This window comes from Macaca fascicularis, chromosome 1, assembly GCF_037993035.2.
Source record: "Macaca fascicularis isolate 582-1 chromosome 1, T2T-MFA8v1.1".
Lineage (NCBI taxonomy): Eukaryota > Metazoa > Chordata > Mammalia > Primates > Cercopithecidae > Macaca > Macaca fascicularis.
The window spans coordinates 231,379,952-231,394,580 of NC_088375.1; the positions used below are offsets into that span (position 1 = coordinate 231,379,952).

The window sequence follows — 14,629 nt, forward strand, 5'->3', positions numbered from 1 at the left end:
GTCCCACAGTCCTGGGGAGGGCGGCAAGGCCCAGGCACAGCTGGGTCAGGCTCCTGGCCCTCTGACTGATAGTGGGCCGGGGCTGCATGTCTCAGGGTGTCCCCAGGGCCATTTCGGGCCCGGCTGTGAGCAGCGGTGCCAGTGTCAGCATGGAGCAGCCTGTGACCATGTCAGTGGGGCCTGCACCTGCCCGGCCGGCTGGAGGGGCACCTTCTGCGAGCGTGGTGAGCCAGGGCACAGGCGGGGGCTACCTGGGTGGACTCCAATGTGGGACCCTTCACATCACTGCCCCCTGCCTGCAGCCTGCCCGGCCGGCTTCTTTGGATTGGACTGTCGCCATGCTTGCAACTGCACTGCCGGAGCCACCTGCGATGCCGTGAACGGCTCCTGCTTCTGCCCCAATGGCCGCCGGGGCCCCCGCTGTGCCGAGAGTGCGTGAGGTCCCTGCTTAGCCCAGGGTGCTGCAGGAGGGGGTGCCGGGTCCTCCGTAGGAGACTCCCTCCTGCCACCTGTCCTGAGTGACCAAAGCTGCCAGGCAGCCCCCCTGGGAATGACGCTTTACTCACTCATGCCAGTGTTCGTCCTTTTTTGTGGCCACTCTGCTGAGTGGGTGGCCTGAGCCAGAGGGAGGGGAGAGTTGGCCACAGCAGTTGAGGGGACCCTGGCAGATCTGCCCGGCTGCCTGTGATCTGCTGCCAACCCCTGGGGTCCTGTCCACCTCCAGCTCTGACCAGTCCTCTCCACCTGCAGCTTGCCCAGCCCACACCTACGGGCACAATTGCAGCCAGGCCTGTGCTTGCTTTAACGGGGCCTCCTGTGACCCTGTCCACGGGCAGTGCCACTGTGCCCCTGGCTGGATGGGGCCCTCCTGCCTGCAGGGTAAGCCCCACCCAGGAGTCCAGGGACCGGGGTCTAGGCCTGAGTGAGGGTGCTGGCCTCTTGCGGGGCCCAGAGGACACTTGGTGCCTGCGGGAGGGAGGAAGGGGCTGTTAGGACTGAGGACCGTGCCTTTCACCTGTGCCCCTCTCCAGGCAGGGATGGTGAGTCAGGCTGAGCTAGCAGGTCATCCTAGAGGTAGCCCCTTGCAAGGTCCCTGACCCCAAAGTCCAACATGGGGCTGGAAAGCCAGACAGACCCTGTGGGGCCAGCTGGCTGGGGGATGCAGGTTGCTCCCTCTTCCCCGGCCCCAGCCTGCCCTGCCGGCCTGTACGGCGACAACTGTCGACATTCCTGCCTCTGCCAGAACGGAGGGACCTGTGACCCTGTCTCAGGCCACTGTGTGTGCCCGGAGGGCTGGGCCGGCCTGGCCTGTGAGAAGGGTGAGTCCTGGGCGGCAGAGGAGGGACATACCCCAGCATGCCTGGTGCAGCCCTGTCTGCAGGCCTAGGAGGGCTCCCAGGTCAGGGGGCAGCGCCCTGGGGTGGGGGCTTTGGCCCTGTGTAAGGGAAGCATGAGCCAGAGTCTCCTGGACCCAGGAGGCAGGACCCTCACCCTCGTGCCTGCCTCTGTTCCTGTAGAGTGCCTCCCCGGGCACGTCGGAGCTGGCTGCCCGCACAGCTGCAGTTGCCTCAACAGGGGCCTGTGTGACCCGCGCACGGGCCGCTGCCTCTGCCCGGCCGGCTGGACTGGGGACAAGTGTCAGAGCCGTGAGTGGGGCGGGGCAGCAGGGCAGTCTGGAGGCCCTGCTGAGAAGGGGTGTCATGAGCCTCATTGCAGGGCTGAGGACTGTGCCCGGGGCGGGGCCTCACCAGGGGATCTGTTGTCCTGTGAGTGCAAGAGCTGCCGTCTGAGCACCAAGGGTTCCTGTAGGCGGGGGCTCAGCCTAGGAAGCTGGCCTGTGGGGAGAGTGCTGCTGCCTTGCCTTGGCAGGGGTGTGTGGCCCCGGCCAGCCCTGTGGTGGGTGGAACGGAGGATGCTCTGGGGCTCGGGGGCCGCTGCTGCTTCCTGCATGCAGAGAGGGGCCCCTTCACCCCTTGTCCTGGAGCCTGTGCTGGCTGGGGGCCTCCTGCCAGTGAGGGGTCTGCCTGTGGCTGCTGTGCCAGCAGGGCCTGGTTCACCCAGCAGGGCCTCGGCCTCTCCAGAGCCCAGACATACCAGGGCAACACTGCCTCATTCCTCAAAGCTCCGGCCTCCCATCCAAGCCCCTAACACCAGCCCCCTTCCAGCAGGGGCGCTGTCCTCACTGCTTGGGGTGCAGCGTGGGCGGCCCCTTGCTCAGGGCCGGAGCCTTGGGTCTGCTGTCTGAGGGAAGCCTGGGCACTCGGCTGGCCTCAGGGCTGTCGCTGGCTCCCGTCGCCTCAGTGCTGAGCCCCAGCTGCCATCTCCCTGCTCCTTCGCCTTCCATGGGGCGGGGCCGCTGGAGGCTGAGCTCTCAGCCCTGTCTGGTCCCTGCAGCCTGTGCCAAGGGCACATTCGGGCCTCACTGTGAGGGGCGCTGTGACTGCTGGTGGGGAACCACCTGCCACCATGCCACCGGGGCCTGCTTCTGCCCTCCAGGGTTGGGGGGACTCGAGGTGTGAGAATGGTGAGCACAGCCCCCAGTTCAGCCAGCACCGGGTGGGTCCTACCCACAGCATCCACTCTGGGCCTGTCCTGGCCCACAGATCCCCAGCAGGCCCCTCCCAGGAAGCCTCCCCATCCCTCATCTTTCTGCAGGCTGCCTGCGGGGCTGGTTTGGAGAGGCCTGTGCCCAGCGCTGCAGCTGTCCACTCGGCGCTGCCTGCCACCACGTCACTGGGGCCTGCCGCTGTCCCCCTGGCTTCACTGGCTCTGGCTGCGAACAAGGTAGGTGCTCCCAAGCCCCCACCCCGAGGAGCGACTGGGTCGGGGGAATCCAGAGAGGCCACCTGTTCCTTGATTGGGCTGGGCCAGGACCGACCCTGCCTGTCTGCACCCAGCCTGCCCACCCGGCGGCTTTGGGGAGGACTGTGCACAGACGTGCTGGTGTCCCGGTGAGAACCCAGCCTGCCACCCTGCCACTGGGATCTGCTCATGTGCTGCTGGCTACCACGGCCCCAGCTGCCGGCAACGTGAATGCTGCCCATGCCCACCCAGGGGCTCGGGAGTCCTGCTGGGCCAGTTCCCCTGGTCCCCGGGAAGGCCCTCGTCTGAGGGGGTGGAAGATGGAGGGTGTCGGAGCCTCACGAGAGCTGCCTTGCTGTGTTCAGGGACTCTGGGGAAGCTCCAGCCCCAGCCCCTGCAGCTAGCCCTCTCCCTGCAGGATGCCCGCCCGGGCGGTATGGGCCAGGCTGTGAACAGCTGTGTGGGTGTCTCAACGGGGGCTCCTGTGATGCGGCCACGGGGGCCTGCCACTGCCCCGCTGGGTTCCTCGGGGCGGACTGCAGCCTCAGTGAGTGGCTGGTGGCGGCAGGGCTGAGTGGTACCTCCTGTGTCTCCGGGGTGGGGCCAGGGCCAGCCTGCAGGAGGACGGCCCCCAACTGCCCACCTCCCTGCCCTTCAGCCCCCTCTGGCTGGGCCTGGCCCCAAGTGGGACTAAGCCAGAGGGGCAGCCCTGGGGATGTCTGTGACACCAAGTCCCCACCAGGCTTCTGCTAGCTCTGTCCCTGCACCTGCTGTGCCTGGTGACCTGCGCCATGTCTGCCAGGGGCTTGAGCACAGCCGGGCACAGAGGTCAGCTGGGCAGCTCAGCTGTGGCCAAGTGTCCTGCCAGGAAACAGGCCTTTTCCCGGAGTCGTGCAGGGACTTTCCCCTTCTGGAACCCGGCAGAGCTGGCGGGGTGGGTGGGGGTGGCAGTGAGTCGCTGCAGAGCGGGTGGCAGCGGCCGGACCCCCAGCAGGGCCCGTGGGTGGAAGGGAGATGCCAGGGTGGGTGCATGGGAGCTGGCTGGCCCCACCCTGTCTGGGGCAGACCCAGGGTCCCCTCACCCCATCCCATCCTGTCCTATCCCCCCTCCGGGGTTGACTGGGCAGGGAGAGAAGGGAAGCCAGCCACGCTCACCGCTTCCTCCCCGGCAGCCTGTCCGCAGGGCCGCTTCGGCCCCAACTGCACCCGTGTGTGTGGGTGTGGGCATGGGGCGGCCTGCGACCCTGTGACTGGAACCTGCCTCTGCCCCCCGGGGAGAGCCGGCGTCCGCTGTGAGCGAGGTGGGTGTTCAGTCTGGAGGGTGTGCTCACGGGCCCCTCAGAGATGTCACTGATGAGCCATGGGGATGCTGGAGGGTGGGCCCAGCCCAGGCACCCACACATCCTGGCTGCCACCGGCTCCCCACTTGACCGTGGGGCTGAGGCGAGAGTGCTGTAGCTTGTGTTGACTGTGCTGCCCTACTTGGGGGGATGGACCGTCCCACGACACCCCAGCCCCTGCCTCGACACTCTGCTCCCGAGGCTTAGGCCACCCAGTGACCCCACCCTCATCGAGGTGGCCGTGAGGGCTTCAGGTTCCTACCCAGCGCCTGCCTGGCCCCTTGCAGGAGGGACCGGGTGGCTGTCTTCTGCCTGAGGGTGGAGTCCTTCCGGCCCTTTCTCCCAGACCCAAGGCCCAGGGACCAAAGTGGAGGCGGGTCTAGAGCACAGTCCAGAGTAGAGAGACGGGCTGGACCCAAGGGACAAGCGTGGTGGCTCCTGCTCCCACAGGCCCAGTGCCCATAAACACAGCCACAGCCTCTTGGGCTGGTCCCACCCTTAGTCTGCATCAAGGGGCTGGCTGCCCCCCACACCAGTTCTTGGCCTTCGGGACCCGTTGGGAGCCTGTGGCAGCAGAGGGTTCAGGATCCCAGGGCCCAATCTCCAGCCAGGATGTAGCCTGGCCCCGCCTCACTGCCAGGAAGGATAGTGCCATTGGGCTGGTCACCAGGCATCCAGCTGTAACAGCAGGGCCGCAGCTGGCCACCTGAGCCCACGGCAGCCCAGCCATGTTACTTCTCAGGCCTGGAGGATGTCCACTGACTCCCAGCTGGGAGACAGCTGGTTCACAGTGGGCCGCTGCCTCCATGAAGCCTTCCGTGAATCCCTTCCTGCAGGCTGGGCAGGCGCTCACCCAGCCCCCCATGACTGAGCCACCCTCAGTTCCTAGACCAGGCCTGGTACTTGGCAGCCTGAGATGACCAATGAATGAGAGGATGCGGCTGGTGCCACTCCCTGGCATGTGCCTGTCCAGCAGGCAGAGACTAGCACTGACAGGCCTCAGGAAGCATTTGACTGTCAGCCTGTGGGGACACGTCCCCAGAGGGAGCCCAGCCCTCGGCCAGAGCTCCAGGCAGCACCTGCCTTCTGTCCCCAGGCTGCCCCCAGAACCGGTTTGGCGTGGGCTGTGAGCACACCTGCTCCTGCAGAAACGGGGGCCTGTGCCACGCCACCAACGGCAGCTGCTCCTGTGGCCTGGGCTGGACAGGGCTGCACTGTGAGCTGGGTGAGTGTGTGGGGCCAGTGGGACCCCAGCATCCCCTCAGGGATGTGCCCTGGGCTGCCATAGGGTTGGGCAAGGCTGGTGCCTGAGGACTGTCCGCCCGTTTCTCCCCGCCCTGCTCTGTCCCCAGCCTGTCCCCCTGGGCGCTATGGAGCCGCCTGCAGTCTGGAGTGCTCCTGCCGCAACAACAGCACGTGTGAGCCCACCACGGGCACCTGCCGCTGTGGCCCCGGCTTCTATGGCCAGGCCTGCGAGCACCGTGAGTTGGGGGCCTGTGCAGCTGGGCTGGGGCCCCTTTCAGCCACTGTCCACTCCTCCCGTGTGGGTGATCTGGATTGCAGTGAAGTAGATAGGTGGGGAGCCAGCAACAGTGGGGAGGGACGAGGAAGGGCAGGAGGGGGCTTCTCACGGGTCCCCGAATTGGCGGGTTTTACTCACTCTGGGCAAACTGGACATTTCTGCCACCGTGTGTCCTTGTCTCATGGTAACTGGCATCCTTCAGCCTGTCCCCCTGGCTTCCATGGGGCTGGCTGCCAGGGGGTGTGCCAGTGTCAACATGGAGCCCCCTGTGACCCCATCAGTGGCCGGTGCCTCTGCCCCGCTGGCTTCCACGGCCACTTCTGTGAGAGTGGTGAGTGCTTCATGCTCTCTTCCTCTCCCCACCCTGAACCCCCGCTCCCTGGCCCCATCCTGTCTGGGTACAGGGCAGGAGGGGGACACTGAGCCCACTGTCCCGACCAGGGTGTGAGCCAGGTTCATTTGGAGAGGGCTGCCACCAGCGGTGTGACTGCGACGGGGAGGCACCCTGTGACCCTGTCACCGGTCTCTGCCTTTGCCCACCAGGGCGCTCAGGAGCCACCTGTAACCTGGGTGAGTCTGGGGTCCTGCTCAGGAAGGGCGTGGGTGTGGGTCTCCAACAGTGACCAATACTGATTGGTTGGGCCCTACCTGTGCCAGTCCTGGGCTGGGCACTGTGCCCTCCTATGGCCTCTGCACCTGGCCCATGCCCTCTGGGGGGGTTGGAGTCAGCTGCTGGGACATGCAGTGCCAAGCACGGCACTCCTGCTGGAGCCTTAGGCCAGGCTCTGCCCTGTGGGTCCCACAACGTCCCAGGAAGGCCATGGTCATGGGAGGGGCTCTGGTCGGGTGGAAAGACTTCCCTGGATCGGGTGATGTCGAGGGGGCTGTGGCCCCTCCAGCCCAGAGGGCCCCACCTGAGGATAGGAGGCGCCCACCTGAGGATAGGAGGGTCCCACCCGAGGATAGGAGGGGCTCACCTGAGGATAGGAGGGTCCTACCTGAGGATAGGAGGGGCTCACCTGAGGATAGGAGGGTCCCACCTGAGGATAGGAGGGGCTCACCTGAGGATAGGAGGGTCCCACCCGAGGATAGGAGGGGCTCACCTGAGGATAGGAGGGTCCTACCTGAGGATAGGAGGGGCTCACCTGAGGATAGGAGGGTCCCACCTGAGGATAGGAGGGGCTCACCTGAGGATAGGAGGGTCCTACCTGAGGATAGGAGGCGCTCACCTGAGGATAGGAGGGAGTCACCTGAGGATAGGAGGCGCTCACCTGAGGATAGGAGGCGCTCACCTGAGGATAGGAGGCGCTCACCTGAAGATAGGAGGCGCTCACCTGAGGATAGGAGGGGCTCACCTGAGGATAGGAGGGCCCCACCTGAGGATAGGAGGGTCCTACCTGAGGATAGGAGGGGCTCACCTGAGGATAGGAGGGAGTCACCTGAGGATAGGAGGGTCCTACCTGAGGATAGGAGGGGCTCACCTGAGGATAGGAGGCGCTCACCTGAGGATAGGAGGCGCTCACCTGAGGATAGGAGGCGCTCACCTGAAGATAGGAGGCGCTCACCTGAGGATAGGAGGGCCCCACCTGAGGATAGGAGGGCCCCACCTGAGGATAGGAGGGGCTCACCTGAGGATAGGAGGGAGTCACCTGAGGATAGGAGGGTCCTACCTGAGGATAGGAGGGGCTCACCTGAGGATAGGAGGGAGTCACCTGAGGATAGGAGGCGCTCACCTGAGGATAGGAGGCGCTCACCTGAGGATAGGAGGCGCTCACCTGAAGATAGGAGGCGCTCACCTGAGGATAGGAGGGGCTCACCTGAGGATAGGAGGGTCCCACCTGAGGATAGGAGGGTCCTGAGGATAGGAGGGGCTCATCTGAGGATAGGAGGGGCTCACCTGAGGATAGGAGGGCCCCACCTGAGGATAGGAGTGTCCTACCTGAGGATAGGAGGGGCCCACCTGAGGATAGGAGGCGCTCACCTGAGGATAGGAGGGGCCCTGCTGCTGGGGCTGCATACCTGGCCCTGTGGCTCTCAGACCTGTTGTGCCCTGAGGGGGCATCCCTGACCACTGGCTCCCATTTGCCCTCCTGGGGCAGGGCAGGAACACAGTGGTGACTGGGTGTGTGCCTCGGGCCTGGGCTTTCTCATGCAGGAGCTCACTGGCTGCAGAATGTAGCTGAGGAAGGCAGGGCAGGGACTGTTTACTCCTCAGGGGAAACCGAGGCCCAAGGTCTTAGCTCCCACACATACCCAGGCGGAAGCTTCACAGCACCTGGGCTCTGCCGGGGCCCCCTAGGCCCAGGGTCCCTGGTGCAGGGAAAGCAGGGATGATCAGATTTGTCTCCCACCCCCCGGCCTTGCAGATTGCGGAAGGGGCCAGTTCGGGCCCAGCTGCACCCTGCACTGTGACTGCGGGGGTGGCGCTGACTGCAGCCCTGTCAGTGGGCAGTGTCACTGTGTGGATGGCTACATGGGGCCCACATGCCGGGAAGGTGAGCTGGGCTCCCTGGGGAAGGGCGGGAAGGCACCATCCTCCCATCAGCACCAGCTCCACCCTGGCTGAGGACCCCTGTCTCACTCACTGCAGAGTTGGCCAGGTCACCCTATGGCTCTTCAGTCATAGTGAATGTCATCTGTCCCCACCTGGTACCCAGAGTGTCACTTGGCTTCCGATGGGTGGAGTGTGAGCTTCACAGTCACTTAACCAGGGCACGGGGTGGGCCATGCTGCCAGCGGGAAACGGCTTTCCCAGCCCCAGCAGCTGCAAGGCTGGGCTGCAAACTGCACCGGCGGCCTGAAGAGGGTCGTGACCCCATGGCTGGGCCGGACTATCCACAGTGTGGGTGGACGCTGGCTATCCCTACCCCTGCTGCCCCCCACACACATGCACCAGGGTGCGAGGGTGTGTTTGTGCACGAATATGCAAGTGTGAGCAGCAGGGTATGTGTGCATGTGTGCCAGTACATGTGTGGCATCCAGTGTGTGCCAGTCCATGCATGCAGTCCTGCACTGGCAGCAGGCGCCTGTTTGTGTCAGTGCCTGTGTGTTAGGTGTGCATCAGTGTGTGAATGTGGCCAGTGGGTCTGTGCAATAGTGCCCGCATGTGCTGCAGGGGGCAAAGGCATGTGTGCCAGGCATGTGTGGGCGTGCACCAGCACCTGTGTGAAGGTGACTCCTTAGCACCTAAGCCCTTGAGGCTGTCCTGGAATGTGCTCTCTGCCTGCAGGCAGTGCTTTTGGGATGCCCCCACCCCTCTGGCCAGCCCAGACTTTGCTGCCCGCCCCTTCGAACCGTGTACCCCGCAGCAGTGTTGGGAAAGGTGGTCTCTGCAGAGGGAAGTGAGAGGCAGGCTTGGGGCGCGTGCAGGGCAGGACATGTGGGCGGGGCAAAGGCCGGGCGCCAGGCTACAGGCTCTGCCTTTTGGCTAACTGGGGATTTCACACTTGGGGTCCTCGGCTTGGAGGCCCCCAAATCGTCTTGGCTTTGTGTATGTGTGCATCTGTTTGTGCCTTTCTAAGGCAGTCCTGGCTGCAGATTGTTCAGAGCCTGAAGACAGGGGAGCCCCGATCTCGGTGGAGTGGGGCGGGGCGGGGTGGGGCGGGGCGAGGAGGGGCGGGGCAGCAGCCTGTGCGCTGGTGCAGGGGACAAAAGGCTGTCCGGCAGCGGCATCTAGTGGTCAGATATGGTGCTGCACCGCCGGCTGCCGGGCACCTGGGCTGGGTGCTGGGGGCAGTGCCTTGACGTTGAGCTGGAGGCCTCGGGAGCCTGGGGCCTCATGGGCAGGGTCTTGCTGGGTGTGGGGAGTCCTGGGTCCTGTGCCCTCCCCTGGAGTGGACTTGGCTTGGCGTTGGGTAAAGCCCCTGATGTTATGGGTAGTGGGGGTTGGAGGGGCTGAGAGCTCTCCTTTGGGGAGAGGGAGAGCCCCTGGCCGCCCCTGTTCCTTCCCTGAGTGCAAAGGAGTGAGAAGGGAAGGAGGCTGTGCGGGGAAAGTGAGGTCCTTGAAGCCTGGATGGGGTCATGCCTGGCTGAACTCAAGGCTGGAAGTACTAACATGGCTTGCCCTCTCTCCCCTCCAGGTGGGCCCCTCCGGCTCCCCGAGAACCCGTCCTTAGCCCAGGGCCCAGGTAAGGGGTGTGGGGAGTGCCTGTGGATTTGCCAGAAGGGTGGCTTATGGAAAGTCAAAGCAGAGTGCTGAAGTATAATCTGGGCCCCACAGGGCAGCAGCTGCACCTGGGACCTTGGGGCCCAGGAATCTGGAGCTCAGAGACCAAGGCCAGGGCCAGAGCTGGGAAGGACAGGCTGGGAAAGACGGGTGGGCCCCGCCCCACCCCCGCCCCACCCCCACCCCGCCCCGCTGGGCTGAGCTGCTGAGGGAAGGGGTGGGAGGGGGAGGTGCCAACCCAGAACCCAGTCTGTTTTGGGAGCACCCGTCCCGCCCTAGACTGGGCCTCCTTTCTCCTTTTCCCCAGTAGCCACGCTGCCCGCCTCCAGCAGACCCACGTCTGGGAGCAGTGGACTAGCGAGGCACTAGCAGAGGCGCCCCGTGGAGCCTGCCTCTCCATTCCAGCCAGATGGGACCCAGGCCTTTGGTGACTACTGAGGACACTTCATGGGCCCAGAGCTCTTGGTACTGCCCTTCCTCTGAGGGCTGTGGAGGGCTGTGGACAGCCCAGCAACCTGTTGCTCTTGGAGGCTGGTATGGCCTTGAGGAGGGAAGCCTTGCATGGCCGCTGGAAGAGAGGCGCCGCCTGGCCTGGCTCTGCAGAACCCAGGGGCACGCTCTGGGCCTGGGCTGAGAAGGCCCCACTCTCCCTGCGGCTCTGAGTTGGGCTGAGGACAGGTGTGGGCGTCAGTGTGGGCGCAGGTGCAGGCACAGGGCCACTGTCCTCCAGGCAGGCTTTTTGGTGCTAGGCCCTGGGACTTTAAGCTGCCCAGCCCGTATTTATGTAAAGGTATTTATGGGCCACTGCGCATGCCCGCTGCAACCCTGGGATCAGCTGGAAGCTGCCCGTCATCTCCTGCCCGATGCCCAGAAACCCTGATTCAGGTCTGTAGGGTTCTGCGGGCTCACCAGGCTGCTGGCGCCGGTACCGTGTAAACCCAGGAAGGTAAAGGAGCAGGCAGCCTCCTCGTGGCCTGTGTGTGTGCTGCGTTACGTGGACTCTGTGTGGGCTCCTCCCTGGGGCCTGGCCAGGATAAGGGTGCACACGGGGACCTCCCAGTGTACCTGGGACCCTTTGCAGGGGTGGGGGTGCCACACAAGTGAAGAAGTTGGGACTCATCTCAGTTCCCGGTGCTATTGGGGAGAATGCTGGGGCTGCATTCATTACCACTGAGACCCCCTGAGACCCAGAGAGTGGCTGGTCCCGAAGAATGGCCCAGGGGGAGGAAGGCTGGTGTGGAGGGGCAACCTGGACTGAGGCCGAATTCCCTTAGGCCCACCCCACCCACCCCTACCTAAGCATCAGCAGTCGGGGGGAGGGGCTCCCTGGGTGAGTATAGGCCGACCCTCCCGAGCACCTGGCACTCATGGGCTGAGGCTGATGTCTCCTGGAAGAAGGGCCCAGAGTGGACAGTAGAGGCAGAAGGTAGAGGCGGTGGCTGGGGGCTCCTCTGCAGGGTGGGGTGGCCAATGGAGAGGGCTGCACTCAGACTGCAACACAGGATGCTCTCTCCCTTGAGAAGACCCCCTTAGGGTCTGGGCTGCTGCCCCCCATCACCCTAAAACCAGCCAAGGTAGCTGAGGCCCCAGGGCAGAGGATTTCACCAGCAGCAGGAGGAGGAGTCCAGTGAGCTTGGTTGCTCACAGACAGCAAGGGAGCTGTCACAGAGGAAGCCAATGAATGGACCGCCGTGGGGAGACTTTGAAGTAAAACAGTGATAAGGGAGGGCAGGATGGTGGGGATGCAGGAGCAGCAGACGGAGAGAGATGGACTGCGGTGCAATGGAGTGTGGAAAACGCACACTGGGAAATGAAGCATCCAGCAGATGGGGTGAGTGGATACAGCTCAGGAGATTCTCCCAGGAGTAGCAGGGAGGCGTAAAGAGAGACAACGTACAGAAGATAGACGAACGGAAATGGGTAAGGGAGGTGTTCATTCACCTCCATCTAACTGCAAAATACAAAAATAAGAAGTCATTGACATGAAGAACGATGACCAAGACATTCTCAGATCTAAAGGTGAATGATCTCAGTCAGACTGGAAATGCACAAGGTGGAAAAATAACAAAAAAGCCATAAGACCTTGAAGAACATCAATGTCAAAGATAAATTCTAAAGTCCCAGAGAAAAAAGAATGAGAATCGAATTGACCCAAGACTTTACGCGAGAAACACGGAGAGCCAGAAAACTGTGATGTTCCATCCTCAGAGTTTGAAGGAAATATTTGAAGCCTGAATTTTATGTCCAGCTAAACTATCAAGGGCATGCAAAGTCTATGTTATTCTTAGGCCTTCAAGGCCTCGGCCGTTTTTCTACAGAAAAGCCTGATTTGAAAATGCTCTTAGAGACGTTCTCCAGCCAGAAGAGAAAGCAGCCAGGAGGGTGCTATGAGATATTCAGTCACCACAGTTCCCAAATGGCCCAGCAATTCAGAGAATCAAAATATCCCTATTACTCCCCAGTGGGAACCCCCGAAAGTCTCAGCATGGTGTGAGGGTGTGGACGGGGGCAGGTGCCAATCACTCATCCCGCTCAGTGAAGACACATGTTCAGCTACAGGAAGCCATAAGGCAGGCTGAGCTTCTGCCTACCCGGAGGAAATCTCAGCTATCCAACAGCAGTCAGGAACAGAGGAGAATAAAGCAGAATAACTAGAAAACAGGCTCACAGATCCTAATGCTAACGGTTACAAATGACAATGGAAAAACAAATTCCTGACCGTATATTATATAGTTTCAAATAGCTAGAAGGAGGATACTGGACGTTCTCAACACACATAATAAACGTTTGAGACGACGGTATGCTCATTACCCTGATTTGATCACTAGACATCCTATGTATCAAACATCACTGTGTATCCAATGAATAGCTATAATTATTGTCAATTAAAAACATTAAACACAGACTAGACTGCATTAAAAATATACTAAATAGTATTTTCACTATAAAAGACATGCTTCAAAGGGTAGAAATACACGCAGAGTAAACCAAAGGAGAATTGGGGCAGGCGTTTGAATATTTCAAGGTGAGAAGCATCATGATAGTCTGTAAATGTACATACACATATATGCACCCAACGAGGCTCAAACATTCATTCAGCAGCGATGGATAGAACAGGTCGAAATAAATCGCTGTCATGGGTGATTTGAATGTACATTTTACAAAAACCAATGGGTTGGCTGGGCACGGTGGCTCACGCCACTAATCCCAGCACTTTGGGAGGCCAGGATGGGCGGATCACGAGGTCAGGAGATTGAGACCATCCTAGCTAACATGGTGAAACCCCGTCTCTACTAAAAAATACAAAAAACTAGCCGGGCATGGTGGCGGTGCCTGTAGTCCCAGCTACTCAGGAGGCTGAGGCAGGAGAATGGTGGGAACCCGGGGGGCGGAGCTTGCAGTGAGCTGAAATCGGCCACTGCACTCCAGCCTGGGCGATAGAGCGAGTAGAGCGAGACTCCGTCTCAAAAAACAAAAAGAAAAACCAATAGGTTAAGAAGGTGCGCTTTATAAAAACCCATCTGTTAAGCAAGTAAGTTAGCAATGATAACCTGAATAAGCTTGAACACACATGGTACATCTGTATTTATCCTTACATGTTTACTGTATTGACGTATATGTACCTTTTCAGTGTAACAATATGTATGAAGTTAAGGGGTACATGTGCAGTTTTGTTACATGGACATATCGCATGGTGGAAAAGTCTGGGCTTTAGTGTTACCATTACTGAATAGTATACATATCTGCCCACATCCCTCCCACCCTCCCACCCTTCCAGTGTCCAATGTCTGTCATTCCACTGTCTGTCTGTCTGTACATGTTATTTAGCTCTCACATATAAAAGAGAGCATGCAGTATTTGACTTTGTTTCTGGGTTATTTCACCTAAGATAGTGGTCTTCAGTTCCATCAATGTTGCTGGAACAGTCATGATTTCATTCTTTTTTATGACTGAGTAGTCATCCATGGTGTGTGTGTGCATGCAAACACTGCATGTCCATACTACATGGAATGTATATATATATATGTACAATTCACACATGTGCGTGCACACACACACCTCCACACACCACATCTTCATCCAGTCATCCACTGATGGACACAGGTTAATTCCCTATCTTTGCTAGTGTGAACAGTACTGTGATAAACACATAAGGGTGAGCATCTTTTTGATATAATGAATTCCTTTCCTTTGCATAGATGCCCCGTGGTGGGATTGTTGGATCGAATGGGAGTTCTATTTTTAGTTATTTGAGAAAAACCATAGCGTTTTCCATACAGGCTAAGCGAGTTCCACCAACAGTGTATAAGCATTTCCTTTTGTCTGCATCCTCAGCAACACGTTATATTTTTTGACTTTTTAATAATAGCCATTCTGATGGTGTGAGATGATATTGTGTTTTTTTTATTTTTTTGAGACAGGGTCTCACTCTGTCACCCATGTTGGAGTGCAGTGGCACCATCTCAACTCACTGCAACCTCCGTTTCCCGGGTTCAAGTGATCCTCCCACTTTAACCTCCCAGGAAGCTAACTACAGTTGCGAGCCACCATGCCCGGCTAATTTTTGTGTTTTCTTTTTGTAGAGACGGAATTTTGCCATGTTGCCCAGGCTGGTCTCGAACTCCTGAGCTCACGCGATCTGACCGCCTCAGCTTTCCAAAGTGCTGGGATTACAGGTGCGAACCACTGCACTCGGCCTCGTTGTGGCTTTAATTCACATTTCTCTGATGATGAGTGATACTCACACTTAGGTTTCTGTGCATAAACTTTACATTCAGCAAGTGGAGAATAATGGAATGC

At 60.3% G+C, this 14,629-nt stretch overlaps 1 protein-coding gene across 24 annotated transcripts in view; it reads left to right on the plus strand.

Annotated features, from left to right (window-relative positions):
* LOC102129652 (multiple epidermal growth factor-like domains protein 6) overlaps positions 1-12,734 on the plus strand; it is a 122,906-nt gene extending 110,172 nt beyond the window's left edge. For 5 of the 24 annotated variants that reach the window (XM_005544984.4, XM_015443663.3, XM_015443649.3 and 2 more), the window contains 16 exons: positions 96-224; positions 303-431; positions 751-879; positions 1,191-1,319; positions 1,518-1,646; positions 2,656-2,784; positions 2,898-3,029; positions 3,221-3,349; positions 3,975-4,103; positions 5,239-5,367; positions 5,495-5,623; positions 5,867-5,995; positions 6,106-6,234; positions 8,031-8,159; positions 9,744-9,791; positions 10,137-12,734. In XM_005544984.4, the coding sequence (XP_005545041.3) occupies positions 96-224; positions 303-431; positions 751-879; positions 1,191-1,319; positions 1,518-1,646; positions 2,656-2,784; positions 2,898-3,029; positions 3,221-3,349; positions 3,975-4,103; positions 5,239-5,367; positions 5,495-5,623; positions 5,867-5,995; positions 6,106-6,234; positions 8,031-8,159; positions 9,744-9,791; positions 10,137-10,198 (1,919 nt within the window). In that variant the 3' untranslated portion in view covers positions 10,199-12,734. Of the gene's footprint in view, positions 1-95; positions 225-302; positions 432-724; positions 880-1,190; positions 1,320-1,517; positions 1,647-2,655; positions 2,785-2,897; positions 3,030-3,220; positions 3,350-3,974; positions 4,104-5,238; positions 5,368-5,494; positions 5,624-5,866; positions 5,996-6,105; positions 6,235-8,030; positions 8,160-9,743; positions 9,792-10,136 lie in introns of those variants that run through there. The other 19 variants (XM_005544985.4, XM_074022433.1, XM_065530819.1 and 16 more) reach the window with 17 other exon arrangements.
* Positions 12,735-14,629: the final 1,895 nt, after the last annotated feature.